Here is a 27,941-nt window from a genome sequence, read left to right on the forward strand (position 1 = left end):
ATCTCGGAGTCCCGGCCAGCCTCTGTGGATGGCTTCTCGTGCGGCAACCTCAGTCCGGGCGGGCCGCGCGTCGCCAGGGCGGGGACGCGGCCGAGAGCGCCCCCGCGGCCCGCGGCTGCGGGCGCCGCGGCGGGAACAAAGGCAGCACGTGTCTGGGCGGGGCGGCGGGCGGGTTCGGCCCTCGGCCCCGCCCCCGGCGCTCCCCCTCCCACCCCCGGCCCGGCCCCGAGCTCGGCTGCGCGGGGCGCCCGGGACTCTCACGCGGCCGGGCTGCTGCTGGCGCGGCGGCGCAGAGCGGGCGGCGAGCGGTGCGGGAGGGGCGGCCCCAGGGGCGGGGCGGGGCTGGCGCCGCGAGTACCCGCCGCCACCGCCCGAGTCCGGGTCCTCCAAGGGGCGCGGCGAGTAGAGGCGCTCGGGATCGCGGCCGCGTCCCTGTCCGCACCGCGCCCGGCTGTCGCTGAGGACCGCGGCGGCCCCGGGCTCCCCGGCCAGAGCAGGCCAGCCCGGCGCGTGGGCCGCGCGCGCGCGCGCGCCTCCGACAAGGAGGCCGCGGAGGAGCGCGCCGGGGCGGGAACGGGAGCGCGGCGGCGGCAGCGAAGGCGAAGGCGGCCGGCGGGGGGCGGGGCCGCGGCGTCTGCAGAACCTTGGACAGAAGCTCCGGAGCCGCTGCCGCCGCCGCCGCCGCCGCCGAGCGCGAGCCCCGCCGAGCCGCGCCGAGCGCGGGGGACCGCGGGCCCGAGCCGCGGCGCGCATTGCGGAGGGAGGGCGCGGAGCGCAGGAGCCGCCGCCTGCCGGGTAAGCCTGCGCCCCGCGGCCGCCCGCTGCCCCCGAGGAGCCGGGGCCGGGGTCGGGGTCGAGGCCGCGCGCGGTGTCGAGGCGGGGGTCCCCGGGCGCCTCCCGCCGGCGCACGGGCCCCTCCCGCCGCCGTCCGGACCGCAGCGGCCGCGGCAGGCGGGCGGGGGGGTGCTGCAGTGGAGGCGGCCGGGCTGCGGCGCGGGGGCGCAGGGGCGCGGGGCCGGGGCCAAGTCCGCGGGGGCCGCCTGGGCCGGGGTGGAGGAGCGCGGCGCCGAGCCCCGCCTGGTGCTGAGAACCATCTTGTTTTCCACGCAGATCCGAAGGGGCAGCACGCGCCCCCGGGAGCGCCCCCGCCTCCTGCCCGGGGCCGCCGCGGGCTCGCTGAGCTGTCTTCTCCCTCCGGCCGGCAGGCTGGGCGCACAGGGGCGCGGGCCCCCGCCCGGCGCGCAGCGGCACCATGGGCACGGTGCTGTCCCTGTCCCCCAGCTACCGGAAGGCCACGCTGTTTGAGGATGGCGCGGCCACGGTGGGCCACTACACGGCCGTGCAGAACAGCAAGAACGCCAAGGACAAGAACCTGAAGCGGCACTCCATCATCTCCGTGCTGCCTTGGAAGAGGATCGTGGCCGTGTCGGCCAAGAAGAAGAACTCCAAGAAGGTGCAGCCGAACAGCAGCTACCAGAACAACATCACGCACCTCAACAATGAGAACCTGAAGAAGTCGCTGTCGTGCGCCAACCTGTCCACGTTCGCCCAGCCCCCACCGGCCCAGCCGCCCGCACCCCCTGCCAGCCAGCTCTCGGGCTCCCAGACCGGGGTCTCCTCCTCGGTCAAGAAGGCCCCGCATCCTGCTCTCACCTCCGCAGGGACGCCCAAACGTGTCATCGTCCAGGCGTCCACCAGCGAGCTGCTGCGTTGCCTGGGCGAGTTTCTCTGCCGCCGGTGCTACCGCCTGAAGCACCTGTCCCCCACGGACCCTGTGCTCTGGCTGCGCAGCGTGGACCGCTCGCTGCTTCTGCAGGGCTGGCAGGACCAGGGCTTCATCACGCCGGCCAACGTGGTCTTCCTCTACATGCTCTGCAGGGACGTCATCTCCTCCGAGGTGGGCTCGGACCACGAGCTCCAGGCCATCCTGCTGACCTGCCTGTACCTCTCCTACTCCTACATGGGCAACGAGATCTCCTACCCGCTCAAGCCCTTCCTGGTGGAGAGCTGCAAGGAGGCCTTTTGGGACCGCTGCCTCTCCGTCATCAACCTCATGAGCTCCAAGATGCTGCAGATCAACGCCGACCCACACTACTTCACACAGGTGTTCTCCGACCTGAAGAATGAGAGCGGTCAGGAGGACAAGAAGCGGCTCCTCCTCGGGCTCGATCGGTGAGCCCTGTAGCCCGCATCCTGGCTCAAGGATTCAATTCATTTTTAAAAATTTATTATTAAGCAAATCAGATTTTGTGTACAGTATGTGTCTAGCAAAGCCACCGAGGGCCTGTCCCTTCCCACCTTCTCTCCTTGGGGTTTTCCTCAGCCCTGCTGAGAACTCTGGGCGCTTTTGAACTCCCAAACCTTGTGCAAAACCCAGAAGATGTATCCAGAGCCACCCAGGCCACCGGCCTCTCAACTTTGGGGAATTCAAAGGACTGACCTGCCTCTGCCACCTGTGCCCTTGCTGGACCAGGGCAGGTGAGGCTGCCCGCTGCGTCTGGCATGGGAGCCGGAGGTGGGGGGGGCCTCTGGCCAGTTGGCCCAGGGAGCAGTTGGCATTTCCGGTTGGAGGTCCTTTTCTGGCTCCTGTTTTGGGTCGTCCATTCTCCCAGAGGCTTGTGGAGCTCGCCGCCCTGACCGAGCCACGAGTGGGGTTGTGAAGGCCGGATGCCCGCCACCCGGGGACCACTCTTCAATCATGGAGAAGCCGGCCTGGTACAAAGATTGCGTCCTGTCGTTTGGCCGCACACGACCCTGGTTTGCTCTTTTTTCTTTTTTAGGGAGAAGGGCTTTCCTTTAGTGAAGACACAGAACTTGCCCCCTGGCCACCCCTTGTCCCCTGCTCCCAGCCATGTTGGTGGTGTTGGTCAATGAGCTGGTTTGACTCATGAAGTTCTTTGATTTGGGGTCCTAGCTAAAGGAGTGGGGTGGAGCTAGGGACAGTTCCTTTCCTGGGGGAATTTTTCATTTGACTAATGCAGCTTACTCACCCTGTGGCGGAGGCCAGAGCAGCTGCAGGTGCCCATTACCAACAGCCTGCCTTCCGGGCGGGTGGGGGAGTCGTGCCCGAGACCAGCCAGTGCCCACCTAAGGGCTAAGGCCTCTTGCCGGTGCATGTGACATTTTGGTCCACAGAGCTGGGGTGAGGGGGTGATGTCAGGGATCAGGGTGATGTGGTAGTGATTGCAACCCCCACCCCCTTCCCCACCCCTGTTCATTTAAAGCTGTCTCCAAACAGTTCAGTTTCTTCTGAAGACGAAGCCTTGCCCTGCAAGGCCCGAGGAGACCACTGGATCTTGGAGACAATTCCAAGACGGGAGTAACGCTCCTGCTTGCTTCCGAAGCCTGCTGATTCTGCGCCTGATCATTTGCAGCTGCTGCTTGGGGTTTCCGCCTCACCCTAGCGGCTGTGAGAACACGCAATGTGTGCTTAATCAGTTTCCTTTCTGATTCTCCCAGATTTGGTGGCTTGGGACTTGGGAGAGGAGCGGGAGAAGGGAGCCAGTCTTCCTCCATGGCCGGGCACTCCGGCTTTGGGGAACAAAGAGCAACGTGAAGCCGCTCTGGAGACTTCTCTCTTCCAGTCCCAGTCCCCCCCACCCCGGGGAGCGCTGGCATGGGGGGGGCCGGGGGAAGGCAGAGGGTCCTTTGACACAGGATTAGGTTCCAGGTGGCTGCTGGTTTCCGCACAAACACTACTGAAATTGACGCTTAACAAGAGAAAGCTGTGAAACTGAGGCCCCGGTTTAAGAGGAGCGTTCGGTTCCCAGACCAGGGGAGGAGGGCCTGCCCCGTGCTGGGAGGGCGTTTGCTCGGCTGCGCCTCAAGGCCCACGGAGCCCTCCCGGGACCTGCCAGATAACCTGCCGTGGAGCTGGAAGGAACCTGCGGCTGCCCGCACTGCTGGCGCAGACTGGCCGCTGCCCGGGCGGAGCCGTCGAACGGCCTGTCTGTTCAGATCCCGCCGCCACGTGCGACCTGAGGTAGGCGGCCCTCGGGGGCGGCAGGCCCTGGCGGCTTGGAAAAGGGAGGTTCGGGTGCCGAGGCTCAAGAGGAGGGGGCGCGTGTCCGTAGTCCACTCGTTGGGCGGCTGAACTTGGCCTGAAACTGTGCAGTTAAGTTGCATCCCCAGGATTCCGGTTTTGTGCGTTTCCTTCTCTTTCTCCGTATTTATTTTTTTATTTCTTGGAGGAGGTGCAAATTTCAGGAGTGGTCGGGGACTTAAGGAAACAAGTCTGTGGTCCGCGCCACCCCCCCCCCCCGCCCCCCCCGCCCCCCAGTGTGAAGCCTGCCACGTTTCTCCTCCCTGCCCTTGCGCCGGTCAGGATCGTGTGAAGGAACCCGTGTACTTGAGCGTGCAGGCAGTGAACCCATTTGACATGCTGCTATGAAGACTACTTTTAGAACAACGATTAAAAAAAAAAAAAAAAAAACTAACCTACGGAAAAAAAAAAAACAAAACCCTTTATTCTTTAATTGTTGCTTTTACAGTGATATTGTGCATGCGAACCAGGAGCATTTTGTGTCTTAAGAAAAATAATCTTAGAACAGATGGCTGTGAGCATTACACCCGTCGACAGAACAAGTCACAGGAATAATAGTTCAGGATTTGGTTTTCCTCTTTTTCTTGTAAACCTGAAGGGTTGATATATTCTTTCCATACATTATTAGAATCTAGTTTTGTTCCAAAGTTGTTAAACTTGCAATGAAAAGAAAATGTGCCATTTTTTTCCCACTCGGAATTATTCATAGCTGTATATTTGAAACTGCTAATTATGCGTGCGGTGTATGTTCTTAGTGCAATTTGTTCTGTAGTTCCTCTTTGACCAAACCGTGGGTATTGTTAACATTAATTTATATTTGTCTCATCCTGTATGTGTGTGTGTAGTGTGTTTGTAAGTATGTGTGGTTTATAATCTGACAAGGTCATGAAGCTCAGTTTGGCTGTAATTTAATTCCCCTTCCCTTATTTTTATTTATTTTTGTACTGTGCTGATTAAATAAAATGCACTGACCATCCATTACATAGGCCTCTTTTTGTGGGCATGCCATTCACGAGTGGGGGTGGCGGGGGGGCTGGTAGAAATGATTCCTCCGCTCCAAACGTAATTGGATTTGTGTTATGGGTTGTGGGGGGAGAGGAGGGAGGTCAGGGCTCAGGGCAAGGGCTTAACCAGTGTGTTCAAAGTTAAGGTGATTAAGAGAGAAGCACAGGTGAAGTCAACTCTGGCTTAGTCGGGCATCGGGGGCAGGAGTTGCTCCTCAGAGGCTCCCTTGGCTCTGCGGAGCTGGGTGACAGGGCCCTGCGGCCAGGGGGTTGGGGGGTGGGGAGGAGCAGGCCTAGGTGTGTCCTGGGGAGGGGCTGGCTAAGGCTCCCGAAGGGGCACCAGACCCAAGACCCCATTTATGGGGCTTGGCTCTGAGGCTGCTGCCCCCACATGTCCCGGGCCAGGCTCTGTTCGGCGCCCGTCGCCGGGATGCCGGGATGCTTCCTCTCTGGCCAGCGCGTGTGGAGGGGTGTCCGCGTGGCTCGGCCCTGCCAGTTTAGTTCTGTGCAGGTTTCCAAGAGTGACCAATCCAGCCCTGGGGCTCCCAGATCAGCAGCCACCATGGCCCATGATTGTGGCAAGGGTGGCGGCTACATGGCCACTGCTCTGTGCCCACTCCTGCCACCCGCCTAAGCTTCAGGGCCTAGGGCAGCATGGACTCCAGCCTCCCCAGGACCTGCACCCCGTGGTCCGGAGGTGCCCCTGGACACTAGGAAGGCATTTCCACCCAGCTTGCACCTTGAGAGCTGTCAGCTTTGTGATCGAGGCCACGGACTTTTCTCAGGGCGTCTCCCTTGGTCTGAGTCACAGAAGCGGGGCTGCACGTGCTTCTCCCCCCCAGCTTCCCCCCCCCCCCCCCCGCCCCATGATGGTGACCGGGTGGCTCCTGGGCGTGGGGATGCTCTGCCATCTCTGCACCTAGCTCACCTGCAGCCCCCGCCCCCACTCTGTCCTGAGAGGTCCCGATGCCTCGGGCTCATTCTCCTGCCACCCCCATGGTCCCCAGCCGGCCGCTGTGGGCATCGGAGCCCTTCCTTCACGTACGCGCTTGGACTTCAGTCACGGTGAACCAAGTGAACTTCGAGCCTAGCGCACGGGCCTCAAAATGGTGGAACAAAATGCTTCCATTGAACGCCGCCGCCTCCTGGCCTTCCCACAGCTTTCTTCTCGCTAGCTGTTTAGTATTTTTGTTCAGAAGCCTCCAGTAAATTACCCTCCATTTTACCTTATTTGTGCCTCATGCTCCCTCCCATCCCCTGGCATAACAGCTTTTTACCAGCTGAAATGTCACAATTGTAGGTATAGTTCTCAATTACAGATAAGCAGGACACCTTTAAAAATAAGATTTAATGCTTTATTGCTCTTGACGGTAAATCAAAATATGCTCTAGAAATAGTTAATTTAATGGAAAATAGGAATAAACGCAGCAAACCATAAAACTGCATTTAATTAGATCAAGAGAAACACTTCATTGCATACAATCACTGTGTCCTCGGGCTCTCCCCGGGCACCCAGGAAGCATGACTGAGACCACACCCTCAGTTCCTGGTCGTTCTTTCCTCCCACGTGCTGGGATAGGACATCACGAGAAAGTGCTTGTCGACCGGCCCTCGGCGGGAGGCCCCTGCGCTGGGCCGGGGAGCCACAGGCGGCCCTGGAAGGCAGGAGAAAGGACTCCAGCCTCAGAGAAACCCTCATTGGCATGTTCCATTTCGGTGTGTCTAAAACATACCTGTGCACATATCTAGCGTAAAGCAACAGGTGTGGGGAAGTCAGTGGAAAGGAGAGGCGCCGTTCCAGTTAGGACGGTTCAACTAGTGTCAAGGTGATTGGCAAAACTCTGTTGCTAAACCAGGCTGATGGCACCTCTGTGCTGTGCAGGCAGCTGACCAGGCTTCGAGAATGAGAATGGGGGTCGGAGGACAGGATGCCAAGAGGACTTTTTGTTGCAAACTGCACGGGGTGCGGATGTTTATAGACCCTGGGAAGTCGGGGCTGGGGGCGTGTGTGCATGAGAGCAGGCTGCTGGGACCACCTGGGGGTCAGCCAGGTGACCATGTCAGGCACAGGACGCTGTGCTCAGGCACTTGGTGTGTTTTGCAGCGTCAACGTGGCAGGTCGGGAGCGTGGCGGGGTTGGTGGGGGGAAGCGGGCGGGGGGTAGGGTGCGGGCAGCGTCTGTGGCAGAAAGTGAAGAAAACAGCGCGTCCCTTTGACACCCTGCCGGTCTCCTCCTGAGCCGTGGGCTCACCCTCAGTGCCCTCCCCACCCGGCGTGTCCCAAGTCCCTCCTTTTAAGGCTCCTGGCCTGGAGGCCTGGGCTGCCCAGAGGCTCGGGGCGGAGTCCTTAGCTGAGGCTCAGGAGCAGGGCGGTCTCAGGAAGGCATGTGAGGCGCCCATGCTTTCGGCCGGGCACGGACCGGCAAGACGGTGGCCCTCTCCCGGCGCGAGGTCTGTGTGCCCAGCCCGGGCCCCAGCTGCCGGCGGGGGGTGTATGCAGGGCAAGGTGGGCATCCTGGCCTGGCCTGCAGTGCCAGGACCCCCCAACTCTGTTTCTGTCACTCCGCCCCTCTGGCCCCGGTCCTCATTCTCCAAGTAAGTAGGAAACAGAGGTGTGGGAAGGGGAAAACATCCCAACTCCCCCCCGCCCCCTAGCACTCACTCCCTGGCTCCCGTGACTCCGTTTTCTTATTGGTGTTCTGACAGGAGTGTGGGCACCACAGACGCAGTACCGGATGAGCAGCCCTGCAAGCCGCACCGTGTCCGTGTGCAACCACCACGGGCCCAGGCCGTGTGGTGAAGGAAGCTGGCCTTTGGAGCACCTGCTCCCTCTTGCAGAGGTGGCCTCGGCCCCGGGGCACCCAGCTGGACTGCCAGCTGCCGGCTCCTGGGCTGAGGGGCCGGCCCTGCAGGTGAACCTGCTCACCTGGTGGCTTTGGCTGACTGCTGGGGGAGGGGTTCCGCCGAGGAGCGCTGAGCGAGGTCCCGGGGGGGAGGGACTGTGGTCACCTTGGGGGAAAGAGGGGTGGCAAGCTGGACTCACGGAGAGAGCAGGGCTCCATCCCCTGCCAGTCCCCCAGGGGAGCACGTTTTTGGTTGGGGACATCGCGTCCACCCCTCGCAGGCCGGGTCGCTGGTCAGCGGGTCAGGGCACACTGACCTGACCTGGCCAGGGGGCGTGGGGAGGGCAGAGGCTTCTCTGACTCCAGGCACCATCAAGTTGTCTCCGAGGGTATGAGCCCAGGGCTCTGTGGCAGGGCACCGGGGTCTTGGGTCTGTGGAGTGAGGACCGTGGAAAGTCGGGGCAGAGGAGGATGGAGACCAAAGGCAGAAAGGCAGCAAGGAGACCTCAGGGGAGGAGCCTTGGAGGAGGCAGAAGAGGGCTGGGCTCCAAGCACAGACCCTTGCGAACTGGTTTGAAGCGGGCAGCAGCGGGCAGTCAGCAATTAGACGGGGGCCTGCGATGCGGAGCGGCTTGGGGGGGGAGCTGCCCGGCTCCGTGGCCCCCGCGCCCTGGCGAGGCCTCCCCGGTGAGCGGTCAGTTCCCGGGCACGCTGAGGATGAAGCCCGAGCGGTTCTTGGTGAAGTCGGGCTCCGGCTGGTTGAGCCGCGTCTCCACGGAGACCGTGCACTTCTTCCCGTGCAGGCTGCACTGCACGGGGTTGGTGACGTTGACTTGAAGGTGGCGCTTCTCACTGGAAGAACCGAGAAGAGAAAGCCCAGACGGGCAGTTAGCAGGCAGCCGGAGTGGGGTGTGCTTCCCTGGCAACCCCTGGGGCCGGCTGATCGCCGAGCTGCTGTGGGCCTCGCGGGTGGCCTGGGGCCACGGTCCCAAGTGGTGCCCCCAGAGAGGGCGAGGGCGGCCAAGGCCGGGGCTGGGCTGCAGCCTCAAGCCAGAGCCAGCAGCCATCAGGGGCCTGCTGCCCGGCTCCGCAGCACCTGGCCTGTCGGGCTGGACCGGAGTGGGGAAACGTGGTGGCACCGGGCCGCCGAGGCTCTGGCCTCAGGCTGAGGGCCTTGTCGGGAGGGGCGTGGGGTTCTGATTCGGGACGACTGGTTGTCTTTGGTGGCAACTGGGAGGCGCGTCCGGGGGTGACTGGAGGTTCTTGCCCGCGCGCCCTCCCTGCCCAGAGGAATGGCTTCCAGGAGTCCCGCCCCGGCTGTGCCCAGCGGAGAGAGGCGCCTTCTGTCCATCCGCTCACTCCTGCTGGCTCAGCCCCGGCGCCGGGCTCATGCCCCTTCAGCTGCTTTGTGCCTGAGAGATGCAAGGGGTTAAGAGGAAGGCCTGCGGCATCTGTGGGTGCTGGCCTGGTGCAGCAGGGCCCCCTGGGCCCCTGCCCTTGCGCCGCGGAGGACGGACGCAGCCGAGGTGTTTCAGGCTTCCTCCCGCCCCTTTCCCGCCTGCTCTCTCACGGGGTGTGTCCCACGGGCAGACAGTGGATCAGGAAGAGACCCGACGTTATCACTTGTGGGCATTAGGTGTCTTAATACTTAATGTCTTGCCGGCTGCAGCTAAAACCTTGGCTTAGCTATTTTTAATCAGACTTGGACATAAAAATAGAGTCCACCAGAGGCAGTGACTCAGGCACGGCTGGGTTCCTGGGGGAGCCAGGGCTGCTGTGCAGGGTCGAGGTGTGGGGCCCTGAGACCCTCGTCCCGCTGTCGGGCTGGCCCAGGGCAAGCCAAGCCCCTGCGCTCAGCTCTGCCCGCAGCTGGAGATGCCTCTGGGACCCCGAGCCTGCACCTACCAGGGCTCGGTCAGCCTCCGTGTCCCTCGTCACCCTGCCACAGCCTCTGGGCGCCTCTGGCCGGAATCATGTCCTCTGGGGATGTCTCCCTTCTGACCCTGGCAGAGGCCTCCCCTTTGGCCTTCCCTCAGTGCACTGCTGGGGACAGCCTCTGCCTCCCGCCTTCTGTGTCTGCGTCTCTCCTCCCTATGGTACAGCAGTGTGCACACAGTAGGTTCTAGATGTGCCTGGGGGACTCAGTCCTGGGGAAATGGCTCTAATAGGGCCACATTCCAAACACTGAGGCGGGAGATGGGACGCACCAGCCACCCCCACGTTCTTGTCTTGGTACAACTGGGACATTGCTACTTTCAATAGGGCCCTTCGGACTCCAGACCCTTCCCAGCGCCCTGAGTACAGTATCTACAGAGAGCTGCCCCCGACTTCACTCTTCCTCCCTCTTTTGGGCTCTGGGTGTCTCCAGTATCTGCTCTGCAGTCTTGGTGCAGGGTTGAGGCCGGTGGGAAACCTAAGAGGAGCGAATGGCTACCGTGGAACGGGTCACAGGGTAGCAACGCCCAACTTCGCCTTGAAAACGGAGGCCCTGGTGCAGGATTGCAGGACAGAGAAAACCGCAGAGAACCAGTGCTCTGATTTGCTTCTCCCCACACTGGGCGGGGCTGGGAGTTTCTGTCCCAGCCTTTCTGTGTCCCAATCGGGGAGCAGTCCCAGCACGGGTACTGGTCTCCGCTTTTAGAATGAGAGCCCCTGGAGGGCAGGGAGGACCTATGGGGCTCACACACTGCACTGTGTGCACAGGGACGCTCCCCAGGTGCTGGCGGGGGGACATGTACATTTGTTGCTACACTGCTGCCGTGGGCTCACAGGGCCACCATGACGTGCAGGCTCATGTCCTCTGCTCGGCCGGCTGCTTCCTCCCAGGAACACATCTCTGCCAACCTCAGGTGCTCCCTGCAGCCTCGTAAGTGCCGGGCACGATTGGTTGAGATCCTTGTAGGGCTCCAGAAGGGAGGCCTGCTACTTAGCAAAGGAATATTCCATACTGTCGCCTTAAGTGACAGTCTGTGCCTGTGCTCCTGCTCCTTCCCTTGGCATAGCACTGAGTGGCCCTGCCCCGATTCCCAGCCTATCTTCATGGGGTGCTGAGGGGTTTTCCCAGAAGAGGGGGGTGAGGGGCTACATGTAATGCTTTTTAAATATTTATTTTGCGAGAGAGAGAACAAAAGAAGGGGAGGGGCAGAGAGAGAGAGAGGAAGAGAGAATCCAAAGCAGGCTCCCCACTGTCAGTGCAGAGCCCAGTGCAGGGCCCGAACCTGTGAACCGCAAGATCATGACCTCAGCTAAAAACAAGAGTCAGATACTTAACCGACTGAGCCACCCAAGCGCCCCTACATGTGATGCTTTTAGAACAGAACAACGTTGGCTGGAGGAAGAACCAACTTTCTGGTCTCAAGAGCTGGGCTAAGCCATCATCTGCTGGTGCCGTCCGCACACGGCCATCGACAGGTGACAAAGGAAGATGACGTGGTTCCTCAGTAAGTCACACATAGAATTATTACCACGTGACCCGGCGATCCCTTCCACTCCCGGAGATCTATCCGAAAGAACCGAAAGCGGATGTTCACACAACATTTGCAGGAATGTTTATGACAGCATTATTTACAGTAAACAAACGGCAGGACCAATCCGAATCTCTACCAACTGATGAAGGGACAAAGTATATCCATTCGATGAAGTGTTATTCAGGAAGTACTGACACAGGCTACAACATGGATGAACCTTGAAAACATGCCAAGTGAAAGAAGCCACGTAGTGTAGAATCCCACTTACAAGAAATGTACAGAGTTCCCAAATCCATAGAGACAGAAACAGGAGTGGGGCGGATAGGGACTGCTTCCAGGCTTTGGGAGGATGAGAATATTCTGGAACTAGACAGTGGTAATGGTCGCACAGCACCGTGAATGTACTGAATGTGACTAATGCTAAATTTACGTGTCTTTTACAACAATAAAAAAAAAAAAAAGTGGATGGATGTAAAGGAAACCTAAGAACTTGCCTTCAAACCATGTTTTCTTTTCTCATTTCAAGCTCAACTGAAATGGTTTTAAGACCAGCAAGGGGGTGCTTGTGCCTGTGCTGGAGACAGGACAGTAGCTGGGTACAAGCGGCAGAGAGGAAGTGGACATTCCGGAAGGGTCATCTGACCTCTCTTGCTGGAGCTTCCCCACATTGGAGATGTTCATAAAGCTCGAGCACCTTCTTCATTTTGTAGAGAAAGGAGAGCAGATTTAATAGGTGGGGGCAGGGTATCTCCCCCTGATGGCACGCCAAGCCAATGACAGCTGCCGTTGGAGGCTGGCTGCAAGGGGGAGGGGTTTTTTTCCTCCCCATCTTCTGTTACAGGATTTAATGGCTCAGCAAACTCTGGAATTCGGGGACTTTCATCTTGTTTCATCTGTTCTAAGCCATCACTGCCAGCAAATGGCCTTTATCAAATTACGTTCCTTCATTTTGCACCTAGGCTCCCGTCCTCATGAGAGAAATCTGTGGATAAATGCAAGACCCAATCCACGGGGGCCCCCAAGTGAGCCCTGTATTTTTTGTAGGGCCTGCACAGAGCAGGGCAACAAAAGTCTCCCCGGGAGCTGTACTGGCCCAGAAAATGTCTCCTCTCGTCCAGCCCCGCTCGGCTGGGACATGGAGACGCCCACCCACTGGTCTGCTCCGATGCCCCCCAGGACTCGCAGAAGCGAACGGGCCAGCTTCTCTTCTCAGTGGCGTTGCTGGCATCCCCTGCTGGAGTAGTGGTGACCCTGTTCTGCTAAATGCACTTTGAAGGGAAATGGAACGGGAGGGGGGGCAGGGCAGGGCACTGCCTGTGAACGCGTCCTCTGGGGGCTGGCGAGGTGTTCCAGAGAATGTGAGGCTAACGCTACGCGCTCCCGTGTTTGCTCACAGGACGTGGCGGGAAGAAGCTCGCCTGGCACCAAGCACAGGCAGGTTGTAAACGGACGCTTCTCACGGTCATCAGAGGTGTAGCAAGCGTGCCGTGACGGGCCCCAGGGTCCCCGGGTCAGGCCATTCTCTGGGCACCAGCCAGGCGCAAACGCGGAGGCTCGGGCGCTCGCGGGGGCAATGCCACGGAAGGGGCGTCTGGAGCTCGTGTGTGTGTAGCTGCGTCACTTCAGGAAGCAAGGCCCGCTGCTCGTGTCAGACCACAGAGGCCTAGGAAGTGCTACTTCTTTCTCAAAACCCGGCTCTAGGAAGTGCTACTTCTGTTTTTGCCGGGGCTGAATGGCTCCTTGGACTGCGGTCACTTCTAAAGCGAGTCTAACGGTCCAGCGCCATGCGGTCCTGAGAGTGGGGGTGTCCCACCTCCTGGTCTACCGAGTCCCGTTTGAGTTTGCCTCTGGTGAGGTATGGGGTCACCACTTCTTTGTGGAAGATAAAGCTCCCCTTGTCATCGCATGGCTCTCCGCAGGCAGCTTGTTCCAAGGTCCCCCGCCCCTCCCCAGCCTGGCGCCCGCCTCCACAGCACTGAACCGGTGGGCAGAAACCCCACGTGCCCTACTTGTGGCCCTGCCTCTGCTCTCTCTGCCCTGGCCACCATCACGCTTTAAAAAAAAAAATTTTTTTTTAATGTTTATTTCTGAGACAGAGACAGAGCACGAGCGGGGGAGGGGCAGGAGAGAGACGGGGAGACAGAATCTAAAGCAGACTCCAAGCCCTGAGCTGTCAGTACAGAGCCCAACTCGGGGCTCGAACCCACGAACCACGAGATCATGGCCTGAGCCAAAGTCAGATGCTTAACCGACTGAGCCACCCAGGTGCCCCAAGGCACTCCCATTCTTGACGGGGTCACAGGCACACATGAACACCCTGTGATTCGCATGGGATGCATGCAGGAGGGCCACGTGGTGACATCAGACTGGCACCTCAGAAGAAGGGGGACTCCTGCAGGAGCAAACTTACTCCTTAAGTATTGTTTTATCTTTAGTCCCTTTCATCTCAGACATTACCCCACAGTAATGTCACCCATGCCTGTGGTTTCGATGACAGTTACCCAGTCAGCATCCCCAGCCTAGTATGAGGTCCAAGCACACATCTGCAGCCACCTGCTAGACAAACGCCCTGAGCTGCACCGACAGCTGTGTCTTCTTGTGTCCAACACTGAGCTATCGTCTTGGACCCTTCCCTCAAACTGGTCCCCTCCTCTTGTCACACCCACGACTGCAAGAGTGGTCATCATCTACCTGGTCATGAGACCTGCAAGCCGGGAGTCAGCCTGGATCCCTCCTCTCCCTCTGCTGCCCGCAGCCAGTCACCACGCTCTGTTCACCGAGCTTTCTCGGTTTCTCTCCACTGCCACCATCCCAGCCCAGGTCTCAGCCCCGCTGAAGCCTCCCGATGGATTCCTCTGCCTTCGGTTTGCCCCACACCCCACTTCAAACCTGTCCTCCACCTTGCCCTCAGACATATCTCCTCAAGGCACAAAAAGAGCCCGTTACTCCCCTGCTGAAACCCCTTCAGTCGTTCCCCAGAGCTTTCGAGAACTGCCCGCCCCCGCCCCGGGCTGAGCCGAGTGTCCCCTGTGTCCACTGCTCTCTCGTGGCTCCGAGTGTGCAACGGTGCTGTGCTGGTTCCAGCAGCACGATCGGAGCTCACAATGGCCCTGATGCTTACCAGGGTCTAGAAACGTGAACGAAATTCCACCGAAAGAATATTTAAAATCAAAGTGGAAGCTGAAAGAAGGAAAGGATGACCTCCAGGAGCTGGAAGGAAGGAGGGGACAGGAGGCCACTGTGAGAGGGAGGGTCCTGCAGATGCCAAGGTGGGGACATGCTGGCTTGAGCAGGAGACATGCCCATGTGGGCCACATGGGAGGCGAACTGGGTCTGAGGTCTGGAATGAGGCTGAGCCCTTGCAGGCTGCCGGATCCAGAAAAAGGTCACCCGAGTCTGCCTTCTAGCCTGGCAAAGTGGGAAGACACACAGTTTTCGAGTAAAGACTGGAACCCTCAAGGTGTCTTCACTAAACCTCTTGAAAAGCAAACCCCACTGCAGATCACCAAAGGCAACGAGCAAACCTTCAGAACTCCCACAGGGAAAAGACACATTCCTTGCAAAGGTACAGACCTTTTCATCAAATGTGAGAAAATGATGAAAACACAGACTCTTTCAAGTGTTTAAGGAAAATAACCACCAACCTAGAATCATCTTGAGCACGAGGGCAAAAACAAAGACTTTCTCAGACACCAAGGTAAATTTAAACAAGCATTCACTGTATGCATGTATGTATGAATAAATAAATACGACTAACTTTGGGGGTTCAACCCAACACTGATCTAAAGTCCTGGAAAACAACAACATGAGAGATGGGGTGATGGTCCAAGGGAGGCATTTGGAGGGCCTTCGTCATCTGGGAGGAGGGTAGGGACGCTGATGAACTTTAGATTTCCTAAGACCTGCGCGGGTGTGAAGAAAACTAATGGTAAACAAGAATGTTCGACGGGAACATGCAACTCTGGAAGAAGTGGAAGGAAGGGGGAGAGAAACTCTGCCTCATCTAATGCAAGGCAGAAAACAGGAACCAAAGCAGCCAAGAAGCAACATGGGAACAAAAAATCACTAGCGTGGATGTGAACACCGAGGCGTGTGAACCTGTTACAAGGGACTTCTCGCATTTAATTTAGAAATGCAGCTACCTGCTATTTGCAAGATACCCATCTAAATCATCATGACAAAGAAAAGTTAAATGAAACCAGACACGAGGCAAATACAAATCACAAGAAGGCTGGCAAAAGACGCTGCTGGGAATGAACTCGTTAGGTAATTGTTTTCTAAAAAAAATTTTTTTTTAACGTTTATTTATTTTTGAGACAGAGAGAGACAGAGCATGAACGGGGGAGGGTCAGAGAGAGGGAGACACAGAATCCGAAACAGGCTCCAGGCTCCGAGCTGTCAGCACAGAGCCCGACGTGGGGCTCGAACTCACGGACCTGAGCCGAAGTCGGCTGCTCAACCGACTGAGCCACCCAGGCGCCCCAATAATTGTTTTCTTTATCAGGGAGTAGTTCAGCAGGAGGTTTGTCATGATATATCTGCCATCATAGAAAATGATCTTAATGTGCTTTCCTAAAACACAGATCAGCAGACAATATTAAAAGAACATAGATTTGGGGCCCCTGGGTGGCTCAGTTGGTCAAGAGTCCGACTCTTGATTTTGGCTCAGTCACGATCTCACGGTTTGTGGGGTCAGGCTCTGTGTCGGGCTCTGCACTGGTGGTGCGGAGCCTGCTTGGGATTCTCTCTCCCTCTCTCTCGGCCCCTCCCCTGCTCACATTCTCATTCTCTCTCTCTGTCAAAATAAACTTAAAAAAAAAAAAAAAACTTTAACCAAAGAACATAGACTTGAACCCAATTAATAAGCTTGGGTGGGGGCACCTGGGTGGCTCATTCGGTTAGGCGGCCGACTTCAGCTCAGGTCATGATCTCATGGTCTGTGAGTTTAAGCCCCGCATCAGGCTCAGAGCCTGGAACCTGCTTAGGATTCTCCGTCTCCCTCTCTCTCTCTGTCCCTTCCATGCTTGTGCTCTCTCTCTCAAAATTAAATAAACAATAAGAAAAATAATTTAAAAACAAGCCTGTGTGTATGTGTGTATTCACTGTGCTCAACAATCGGGCACACATTAGAGAAGCAACACTGGGCACGCAGATCAGGTACTAGACCACAGAAGGAGGGCGGTAAATACCTAAGAATTACCATCAGACAGAAATTACCTTCTGACTATACCATAATAAAAATAAAGGTGAATACAGGCATACCTCGGAGACCCCGCAGGTTTGGTTGTAGACCCCATGATAAAGCAGGTCCCTGAATTTTTTGATTTCTCAGTGCGTGTAAAAGTTAAGTTTACACTATGCTGTAGTCTACTAAAGTGTGTAATAAATAGCATTATGTCTAAAAAAAATGTACATACCTGATTTAAAAAATACTTTATTGCTACAAAAATGCTAACCCTATGTGAGCTTTCAGTGAGTCGCAGTGTTTTCGCTGGTGGAGGGTCTTGCACAGTGTTGACGGCTGCTGACCGATCAGGGGGCCGGGTGCGAAGCCGGGGTGGCCGTGGCGGTTTCTCAAGATAAGACAATGAAGTCCGACTCTTCCTTTCACGAACAATTTCTCCGTAGCACGTGATACTGTTCGAAAGCATTTTACCCACAGTAGGACTTCCCTCAAAATTGGAGTCAGGCCTCTGGAACCCTGCGGCTGCTTTATCAACTAGGTGTATGTCATATTCTAGATCCTCTGTTGTCATGTTGACGTCTTTGCTGGGAGTAGGTTCCGGCTCAAGAAACCACTTTCTTGGCTCAGCCGTAAGCAGCAGCTCCCCATCCGTTCCAGGTTCCTCGTGAGATGGCAGCCCTTCAGCCACCCTCAGGCTCCACTTCTGACTTTCATCCTCCCGTTATCGTACCACATCTCCACTGAAGTCTTGAAGCCCTCAAGGTCCTCCAGGAGGGTGAGAATCAACTTCTCCCAAGTTCCTGTGAACATTCATATTCTGGCCTTCCCATGAATCACAGATGCTCCTAATGGCATCTAGAACGGTGAATCCTTTCTAGAAGGTTTTCAATTGACTTTGCCCAGATCCCTCAGAGGAATCACTATCTGTGGCAGCCATAGCCTTACAAAATGTATTTCTGAAATAAGACTTGAGAGTTGAAATTGCTCCTTGACCCATCTCCATCGGCACTCTTGGGTCACCGGGTGCTTTGTCAGGGAGCAGTCCTGTTTTGAAAGGAATCTTTTTCAGAGCACTAGGTCTGAAAAGTGGGCTTAAACTATTCAGTAAGCCATGTTGTAAACAGATGACTGTCATTGAGGCTTTGTTGTTCCATCTGTAGAGCACCGACAGAGCAGATTTAGCATAATTCTTAGGTGCCCTAGGATTTTCAAAAGGGTCAACCAGCATTGGCTTCAACTTACAGTCACCAGCTACTTTAGCCTCTAAGAAGAGAGTCAGCCTGTCCTTTGAAGCTTTGAAGCCAAGCATTGACTTCTACCTACGAAAGCCCCAGATGCATCTCCTTCCAAGAGAAGGCTATTGCACTTACATTGAAAATCTGTTTATTGCAGCTGCCTTCCAGAATGATCTTAGCTCGACCTTCTGGAGAACTTGCTGTAGCTTCTCCATCAGCACCTGCTTCACCTTGCACTTGTGTGTTACAGAGATGGCTTCTTTCCCTAAACCTCATGAAGTAACTTCTCTGCCAGCTTCAAACTTTTCTTCTGCAGCGTCCTCACCTTTGTCAACCTTCACAGAACTAAAGAACCTTAGGACCTTGCTCTGGATTAGGCTTTGGCCCAAAGGAATGTGGTAGCTGGTTTGATCTTCTCTCTGGACCACTCAGACTTTCTCCAAATCAGTGATTGGCTGTTTTGATTTCCTTCCCTTCCGTTCCCTTCCGTTCCCTTCCCTTCCCTTCCCTCCCCTCCCCTCCCCTTCCTCCTTTCCTTTCCTTCCTTTTTTTCTCTTTCTCCCTCTCTTTCTCTCTTTCTTTCAAGTTTATTTATTATAAGAGAGAGACAGTGTGAGTGGGAAGCAGCAGAGAGCGAGGGGGAGAGAGAGAATCTCAAGCAGGCTCCACACTGTCTGACGTAGGGCTCGAACTCACAAATCATGAGCTCATGACCTGAGCTGAAACTGAGAATCAAATGCTTAATTGAGCCACCCAGGTGCCCCTGGCTGTTTCGCTATCTTACCATCCATGTGATCACTGGAGGAGCACTTCTAATTTCCTTCAAGCACTCTTCCTTTGCATCCACAATTTGGCTATTTGGTGAAAGAGGCCTAGCTCCAGGCCTGTCTCAGCTCTCGACAGGCCTTCCTCACTAAGCTTGATCGCCTCTAGCTTCCGATTTACATGGAGAGATGGGTGACACTTCCTTTCACCCGAACGCTTAGAGGCCACCGTAGGGTCACTAACTGCCCTAATTTCAATATCGTTGTGTCTCAGGGAATTGGGAGGCTGGGGGAAAGGATGAGAGAGACGTGGAGTGAGGGTGGGGACAGAACGCACACATCTACTTATGAATTCACCGTCTTATATGGGGCACAGTTCTGGGCACCCCATCACAATTAGAGTAGTAACATCACACAGATCACCACATCCAATACAATAATCATGACAACATCTGAGATAGCAGAATTCCCAAAACGTGAGAGATGCAAAGTGAGCAAGTGCTGTAGGAGAAACAGTGCCAACAGACTTGCTCGACGCCAGGTGGCCACAAACCTTCAGTTTGTAAAGAATGCGCTAGCTGCGAAGGGCAGTACAGTGAAGCCTGATAAAATGAGGTATCCCTGTGTATGTGCTTCCAAGGATCCTTAAAATTTTTTTTTAATGTTTATTTCTGGGGGGGGGGGGAGGGGCAGAGAGAGACGGAGACACAGAATCCCAAAGGGGCTCCAGGCTCGGAGCCGTCAGCCCAGAGCCCGACGCGGGGCTCGAACTCACGGACCGCGAGACCGTGACCTGAGCCGAGGTCGGATCCTCAACCGACTGAGCCACCCAGGCGCCCCTCCGAGAATTCTGATTACACGTCTCGATCTTTGATCTGTGAAGCACAGCAGAGGGACACACCATGAAGCAAGGCGTGTCTGGATAATAATAGAACGATAGCAGAAAAGCATGTGGTGCGTGCCTCGCAAATACCGGTTCGTGAGATCCTCGTGAGAGCATGTGGTAAGTTCCATTTTCAGAAGAGGAAATAAGGCCTGAAGAGGCGAAGTACCTGCCAAGGTCACACGGCACAGCCAGAATTTGAACCCAGGCAACGAGGCTAGAGTCCAAGCCTTAAGCTCGGTGCATCCTGCCACGAAAAGTCATTGGACTTTGTTAGCTGCTCTGCCTCTTTACTACGTGCTCTGAGCACAACAGAAGTGTTTTTCATCCCCCCATTGCGAGCTCCTAGCGCAGCGTCTAATACAACATAGGAGTCGCATAAAAGTCTAGAGAAAGAATTTTTTTTTTTTTTTTAAAGACATGACTGAGAAAGTCGCGGGGATTCAGTGACACACGACAGCAACCGGAAGACCCGAGGCCAGCCTGGCGCATCTTCCAAGCAGCGTTGCTGAGAGGTGAGTCCGTCAGGCTTTCGGGCACACGGGCCCCTGGCACCTCACTCTGAGCAAGGGTCTGTTTATGTGGAAAGGCCAAGTAAGAGGCACCAGGCATGCTCACGGGGATGCTCTTTGGAGAAGGATCCCTTTGCAAAGTGAATCATGGCCTCGCTTGGTGAATCCAAGCTTTCCCATGGTAGGCGCTCCTGTCCCTCTGCTAAGGAAGTGCTCAGGGAAATAAAAACACACGGTAGGATGGCAAACATCCTACCATGGGTAGGCCTGATGGGTTCCGGAAACAAAAATACGTAAACACACACGTGGTGACTAAGGCTGGTATTACGTAGCAGCATGCCTCGTGCGGTAGTAAAACGGTCTTGAATTGGGGGAGCGGAGGCTGAAAACCACGCGTTCATCGAGAACCTGCCATGTACGAGGCAGTGTATTAAACATTTTGCCATCTGCAGTGCCTCTTTCAATGCTTCCCCAAACCTTACGAGGCGCTGAGATCATGCCCGTGCTGTAGACGGGGACAGAGAAGCGGTCAAGGTCAAGGATTCCCCGCAGTGCAAAGTGCTGAGGCCACCCACCCCTAGGCCCAAGGGGTCCACTGAGCCCCCATCTGTTCAGTCCCACACGGAGGCGCTCCTCTGGCTCTCGTGCCGGCCACCAGCTCCGTGGCGCGGGGTTCCTTAATCCTTGGTGCTCATGAGTCAGATTCGAAAGCATTTGTCATCCGCTGTGAGGACGCCGAGGTTTGGACTTTCTTGCCTACGACCGCGACCCCCTTTTACCACTTGTGTGTTTCTCTTTCTGGGCATTTCCTTCTTCGGCCCCTGGCCCGAAGGCGGTTGACGTTGCCAGGCCTGGCTGATTCCAGGCTGCCAAAGAATGGGGGCTCTGTCCCGGCGCTTGGAGAGTTTGTGCACGGTTTTGACTATTCCCTGGTGCGTGTTGGTGTCTTGACTTTCCATTCGGCGTCCCCGAGGAGGACGCCGGCAGGCTGCTGTCCCCTGTGTGTGGGCGGCCGAGCCCTGGCGAGGTGGAGCAGGGCCTGGCCTCCGCGTGCCGGGGACCGCCGCTCGCTCTGTGATTTGTCTCCCCCTTCCGCCGTCGGAGACCAAGGTGGGGAGGATGCTGTATTCTGCTTTATTTATACATTTGGAATCTGGACTCTTTCTTTAAAGGCTGCGTTCCTCTGTCCCTCCCAAAATGCCCAAATTGATGCTTTACGCGAGGGATAATGAAGCCTCTGAAAACCGAACTGTAAGAACAAAACCATACCCTCAGCTCCCTCAAATATACGAGGAAAGAACAACAAACAGAAGTAACAAAACACAACACCGCCAAATCAAACAAAAAGCCTACCACAAAACAAATGGGCCCGCGGCTGTGAACACAGCTGCATCTCAGGCTGGGTCAGGGGGACACCCAGGCCATGTGGCATCACCTCTGACAAGAGGACGGTGCCTCTGGAGCCTTTGGGGGACATCTGTGTGAAAGCTCCACTTTCCTGCCTCTCTCTTCCACCTCCCCCTTCCTCTCTCCCTCTCTCCCCCTTCAACTTCTCATCTTGTGCTTGTGCTCTAAGGGGCTTTATTTTACCAAAAAATATCTGTTTGAGAGTTGTTGTTGTTTTTTTTTAACATCTTTGCTGTTTCCTGCTTACATCTCTACTTCTCCTATCTTGACACTTCTGTTAACAGCACTGCCAAAGTTAGCACCATCTGTGAACACTGGTGTTTATTTTCTCCTCACATCATTAATGAAGGTGCTAAATACGACTGGACTGAACACGCACCAGGACCCACATCTTCTTCTGAACAGATGTGCGTTAGTGGCTTGTCAGGAACACCATCCTATATTTGCCTATTCAACTCCCCATCATTAAGAGGCATTTGGGTTTCTGTTTGCGTGTGGCCCCGGGCCGCTCTACAGAGGGGCTAACAGGATCGCAGTCCCTGCTCTGAGAACTGAGCACTGAAGGGGGTTACACACTGGGGGCGTACATACTAAAAGAGAGTCGTGAAAAGAATGTATACATAAGCTTAGTTATTTTCACTGGGTTGGGACTTATAGGATAGCATTAAAAAATATTTATTTTTGGCACAATACAGCGGGAGGGGCAGAGAGAGGGGGACAGAGGATCTGAAGCGGGTTCTGTGCTGACAGGGTGACAGCAGCAAGGCTGATGCGGGGCTCAAAGTCACGAACTGTGAGATCCTGACCTGAGCCGAAGCTGGATGCTCAACTGACTGAGCCACCCAGGTGCCCCTCTTTTTTATTTTGTTTTATTTTTTAAGGATGGCATTTCTTAAAACATTTTTTAATGTTTATTTGCTTTTAGAGACAGAGATCGAGCACGAGCGGAGGAGGACACAGAATCTGAAGCAGGCTCCAGGCTCTGAGCTGTCAGCACAGAGCCCGACGCGGGGCTCGAACTCCCGCACCGTGAGATCATGACCTGAGCTGAAGTCAGAGGCTTAACCGACTGAGCCACTCAAACGCCCCAAAGGATGGCATTTTTGAACAGTGTTAGGAACCAAGAAAAATCCAGGGGCTCCTAGGTGGCTCGGTTAAGCGTCTGACTCTTGATTTTGGCTCAGGTCAGGATCTCACGGTTTGTGGTTCAAGCCCTGCATCGGGCTCTTGTGCTGACAGTGCGGAGCCTGCTTGGGTTCTCTCTCTCCTTCTCTCTCCGCCCCTCCCCCGCTCGCTCTCTCTCTCAAAATAAATACACTTACAAAAAAACGTTTATTCACAGGCTCAGGAATTTGTCAGCATTGTCTTGAAACACGTTCTACATCAAACATCTGTGTCTAAGGCTCTGGGCTGCAAGATCAATAATAAAACAGCTCTGTTCTGAAGGAGCTCCAGCCCCTGGAGGGAGGTAGACTTAAACAGCTACTCTATAAGGCACTTGGGTTGGCACCATGAGGTCTAGAGAGTGCGTTCAGGAAGCTCAGAGTGGAGGGAAGTGCCCACCACCAGGCAGATGTGGAGGCTTTTGTCGAGAGGGACAGCCTCTTGGGCTGTGTGGCCCATGGCTCTGCTAGGCAGATACACTGTCTGAACAAACTGGGCTCTCTCCATGACGACAGGCTCCCAGTGAGCCCAGTGGGCTCGCCCAGCATAGTCAGTGTCTCTCCTTCCTTTGATAACATCCCCCTTGCTCTAATTGTGCCTCCTTCCCGAGGCCTACCTGGGCTTCCCCAGCCCACAGAGATCTCTAGAACCCTACAGACAGGAGGCAATGAACTGCCCCTCAGAGGGTGAGGAGGACTTAGAGATAACCCTGAAGCTTGACCTAAAAGTGAAATTTAGAGCGTGTGCAGAAAACGGCAAGCATGGGACTGGAGTTCAGGATTGAAGTGTGTTTGGGAGAGGGTGGTGAGAGCCGAGGCCAGCCACATAGGCTGGGGTAGAAGACGAGCAAGGAGTTGAGGCTTAACTTTGTAGGCAATGGGGACATCCTTAAGGGATCTCAAGGAGGGAAGACAGATAATACTTTGTCTTCTTCTGTGCACATACCATGATCTGAAACTGACTTGTTTGATTGGCTTGCTCACTGTGTCTTCCTATGGCTCCCACCCCCTTCCCAAAAGTAAACTTCACGGGAGTGGAACCTTCTCCATATCCCCTGTGCTTGAAAGAGTGGCTGGCATACAGTAGATGCTTAATAAAAAGCTAATATGTAAAATTGATAGAGAGGAAGCAGGTATGTGGATGAGAGATTGATGTGGGCATTTTCAGGCTGGAAGACCAGTTAGGAAACTGCCAATCAAGGGAGTAAGGACAGTGGTCGGTAAGAGGGCAAAGCTGAGTTAAGTCTGAGATGCATCAGGGTAAGAATCTGGTGACTGACTAATGTAGGTGGGGAAAGGGAGTCTACCAATGTTCCTAGCTCTTCAGCTTGGGTGAAGGAAGAGAGAGAATGAGTTTGGTTTTGGCCAGTGTGGAGCTGAACTTCCTCTGGAAAATCATCCAAAGGGTTTCACTACACATGATGTATGATGTTGACTCAGGGGTACACAACTCATTGCTCTCCTTTTCTTAAGAGAAACACATGAACCGGTAAGGCAGGTCATGTATCACAACTGTTTCACAAAACCTACTTTGTTCACGCATGCTATTACAATATGATTGTGGTGCTGTGTTCTATTAGGCAAATAAGCCTAGAATTTGAAAATGCACTGTTAACCGTGGCAAGCACAGCAGACTGTCTGAGCAGCTGTGCCTTCTGCGACCTGGCTGCCATTCTCCCCCATTCCGAGCCCCTTAGTATTTCAAACTCCCTGTTAAATGTTACCATTTTTTTTTTTTTACACTTTCCCCACCATTCCTTCCAGCGATCTTTATCTGAAAGTACCCAAACTTTTAAAGCAGTATTTCTAGGAGCGATAGTACACATTATAAAGGAAATAACAAAGAGAAAAATGAAAAGAAATCTTGGCTTTGCAAACAGAAGGTCACATTCTCTAAAACTGTGGTGCCCTACAGGAATTTGGAAACTGGTCAGTGTCCCATGACAATTGGCAAATTATGTTTAACTCAGTGGTTAGTTCAAGTCCCCGTTTAGGGGCTGTTACCACATCCAAGTGCTGCTCGCCGAGCCTGGAAAAAGTGATTTCCCTCGGACACCCAGCAGTCTTGTGGAACTGACTATACCACACCTGAGAGTCGGCCATTCCAGATAGTGGTGGCAGCGGCAGGGCAGACCTGGGGCCTGGGGACCTCTAGGTTCTTTGTATTTCTAGGAATGCTGCTTAATCAAGGGAGGAGACCATGGGGCACAGTGGAGGGAACCTGCCCTTTGGAATTAGCTGGTCTGGGGTTTGAGCTCAGCTGTCTGGCCCGGGCCCATCACCTGCTCCTTTGAAGCTCAGTTTCCTCCATGGGAGTAGTTAATTAACAGGGAGCAATGCCCTCTCTCCCCAAGGGCTTTGGTGAGAGGTAGAGAAAATCCAGGCAGAGTGGCTAGCACAGAGCCTGGTGCTGAGTACGTGCTCCATGAACGTCTGTTAATGGAGTGAAGTGCTTCAGTGAAGGAGGTTCTCACGCTTAGGAGGTTGGTTCCACAACTGACGTGAGGCCAAAGGAGCCCTTGCGTCTCAAGGCCTCTTCGCTTGATCAAGGACAGCCCTTCACCAAACAACTCTGCCACCTTCTAGGGCCATGCTGGCGAGAGGCTTGTGATCCCAGAAGGTCCTTTCAACTTGTTCTTGGGTACTTAAAAAATCCCATTTAAGCCGACAAATGATGATGACACAGTTCTTTTTATACATTTTCCACCTCACTCTTACTAAATTTTGCTGCCCATCCAGGCAACTGTAACCCACGGCGAAGCATATTTGATTAGGCAGCAAGGCACTGGGGATTTTTGTTCTGAGGGGAATTCAAAGAGTTTAAAACAGAAGCAACCATCTCATAAACCAACTCCAGAACCCTGAGATGAAAAGAAACAAACTGCCCACTTTCTACCACCTGTTTGAGAACAGAAGGGTTTGCATGCAGTTATGTTAGCTAAAAAGTGTACCCTCGTCTCACTGCGGTACGGAAGCCTTCACCACACGAATGCTTTTGATGGAAAATCTGCCCCCTGCTCCGATACACCCTTTCATGCTGGTAATAACGAGGCGAAGCAGGACTTTCTATCAATATGTTCCGCACACTTCTTAGCAGCTCTGGTTTTTCTATTCTGCATTTGCTATTTTAAGCGAGTACATAATGCATCAATTTTCAGACTCTTACTCAACGCCACTGCTATAGAACTGAGAACACAGAACAATATTCCAACAGATGAAACATTCCATGCAGCCTTATTTCCCTTTTCCTGGGATGGGGCATCTATTTCTGGCCCTGTAATGAGAGAGGAACCAGTGGCGGTGGTCCAGTCCTTCTTGTTCAGGAATCCCACATCACAGAAACCACTCACCATGCTGTTGCTGGTAGACACATCAAAAGCCCCATGGGGTCTCAAGTCTATGCGACTGCTCTCTTACTTTTTAAGTTCCCAGAAATGGGTTGTATGGATCCAGGCTGGAGCATGCTGGCTGGAAATGGGAATGTGGGCTCTCTTAAGCCACATCTGAGCTTTTCCTGCCTGCCATGAAGAGTTCCAGTTCTCTCCATGATCACTAACTAAAGAGCCCAAGACTAACCTTGATATCCCTGCCGCCCAGTCTCCTAAGAGAGTTCAACGGGAAGTGCCCCCAGGTGGCTGCTAGCCAAATTTGCCTTGACCTCGAGTGTAGGCACACCTCTAGTTGAAAGTCAGTTGCATCTAATATCTTGGTGGGCAGTGTAGGCAGATTTCCCTGCTGTGTGTGTACAGCCTTAGTGGCCTTATTTACTGCTTGCGGGGTCACCTGGGAGAGAGGACAGAACAATCCACCTCTACACCTGTTGGCTCACAAATGGGTTAGTCACACTTTCCAAAGATCTACTCTGGCTGGTACAATGGGCTGAGGCATTCCTACCAACGTTCCTCCCGTGTTTATCTCCTGACAATTAAAAATGGCACAACAAATTAGATTGCATGAGTGCCTGAGTGATTCTGCTGAAAAAGGAACAATTCCATAATAACCCTATACCACTGCTTTCTGTCTAAAGAACGATTTCATAGCATTGAATGATTCAGCCATCCCGATGGGGACCTTGCATTACTGGCTCAACTTCATTAGCATGAAAACAAGCAAACCACATACACTCTTCCTCTGGGGCTGGAAGTCAGACACCCTGAGCAATATTTAGGTCACTGCTGCCCGGGCAAGTCTGAAAAATGGTTCGTGCCCTGGTTAGATAGTTACATATTTGTTTTAAACGACTATCACAGAAGGGGACCCACAGGCTTTTTAAGGCAAAGAGAGGGAGAGGTTCCATGAGCAGGACTGAAACAACCTGAAGTGGGCTAAAGCAAATAATCTCTTTGTCCAGGATAAAGTGTATTAGCATCAGCTTATTGGCCGAAATAGAATCTCTGGGTTTGGTGAGCAAAGTGTCCCCACTTCCTCTGAGAAGCCCACAGAGCAATGATTCGTAACCTTGACTGTGCACCATGACTAGAGAAGCACTTGCAAAACAGGGCCCTGATAGTGGTCAGGCTCCACTCCTACAGACTGACTCATTTGGTGTGTGTGTGGCCCCCGGACGTTGGTGCTGTTAAGCCCCAGGTGGCTTCCTGAGCCACACCGTACGGCGGATCACCAGAGCTTCCAGAATGACTGGAAGAAGAGCTGGCCCTGACCTGCCTCACACAACTGCTCCAATCAGCTGCTTGGGAACTGCTTTGGCAAATGACAGGGTTCCCTTTATATACAGTTTAACTGATTCATCAAGTTCCTTATTGTGATGCATTTCAATTACACAAGAATTATTTGGAGCAAGTATGTTATAGAGCTATTTGATACAGGAGGGGTTGAGCCTCTGAGAGGTCACAAAGCAGGGCGCCTGGGTGGCTCAGTTGGTCAGGCATCCAACTTCGGCTCAGGTCACGATCTCATGGTTCATGAGTTTGAGTCCCGCATCAGGCTCTGTGCTGACAGCTCAGAGCCTGGAGCCTGCTTGGGATTCTGTGTCTCCCCCTCTCTCTGCCCCTCTCGTCATGCTCTGTCTCTCTCAAGAATAAACTTTAAAAAACTAAAAATTTTTTGAAAGGTCACTAAGCTTGGAGGAGGGCCGTAGAGATAAGCACCCTGCCAACCCCCTGGCCCCATCACTCTGTCAGTACCCTCCCATCCACTTCTCTTCACCTCTGTATTCAACAGGTACATACTAAGTGCTGATTGCGTGCCAGCCCCTGAAGACCCAGTGGTGTGTAAAACAGGTCTTGCTTCTGCCCACCCACCCCCCCCCCCCCCGGAGCTTACAGTCTGGTGTGGAGACTTACACACTCATCCGCATTTAGCCAGGATTCTGGGAAAAGCACTGAACATAAACAGTACACGGTGCTATGGAATCACATAGATCTACTCTGGGGGAAATGAGGAAATGCATTCTCGAGGAAGTGATGTTAAATTTTAA

General features: G+C 54.6%; 2 protein-coding genes across 4 annotated transcripts in view; one reads left to right on the plus strand and one right to left on the minus strand.

Annotated features, from left to right (window-relative positions):
* Positions 1 to 1,120: 1,120 nt before the first annotated feature.
* On the plus strand, positions 1,121 to 5,023 carry CDK5R1 (cyclin dependent kinase 5 regulatory subunit 1). The gene is made up of 2 exons (XM_053211549.1): positions 1,121 to 3,982; positions 4,491 to 5,023. Exon 1 carries the CDS (start codon positions 1,253 to 1,255, stop codon positions 2,174 to 2,176), a length of 924 nt encoding a protein of 307 aa, XP_053067524.1. The 5' UTR covers positions 1,121 to 1,252; the 3' UTR covers positions 2,177 to 3,982; positions 4,491 to 5,023.
* A 1,364-nt stretch (positions 5,024 to 6,387) lies between these two features.
* Positions 6,388 to 27,941, minus strand: part of MYO1D (myosin ID) — a 363,813-nt gene continuing 342,259 nt past the window's right edge. For all 3 annotated transcript variants that reach the window (XM_053211546.1, XM_027034402.2, XM_015083443.3), the window contains exon 22: positions 6,388 to 8,740. In XM_053211546.1, coding sequence (XP_053067521.1) covers positions 8,584 to 8,740 — 157 coding nt within the window. In that variant the 3' untranslated portion in view covers positions 6,388 to 8,583. The remainder of the gene's footprint in view (positions 8,741 to 27,941) is intronic.

This window comes from Acinonyx jubatus, chromosome E1 (genome assembly GCF_027475565.1).
Source record: "Acinonyx jubatus isolate Ajub_Pintada_27869175 chromosome E1, VMU_Ajub_asm_v1.0, whole genome shotgun sequence".
Taxonomy (NCBI): Eukaryota; Metazoa; Chordata; class Mammalia; order Carnivora; family Felidae; genus Acinonyx; species Acinonyx jubatus.

Coding starts and splice junctions, on each gene's coding strand:
- CDK5R1 (XM_053211549.1), top strand. CDS start 1,253: ATGGGCACGGTGCTGTCCCTGTCCCCCAGCTACCGGAAGGCCACGCTG.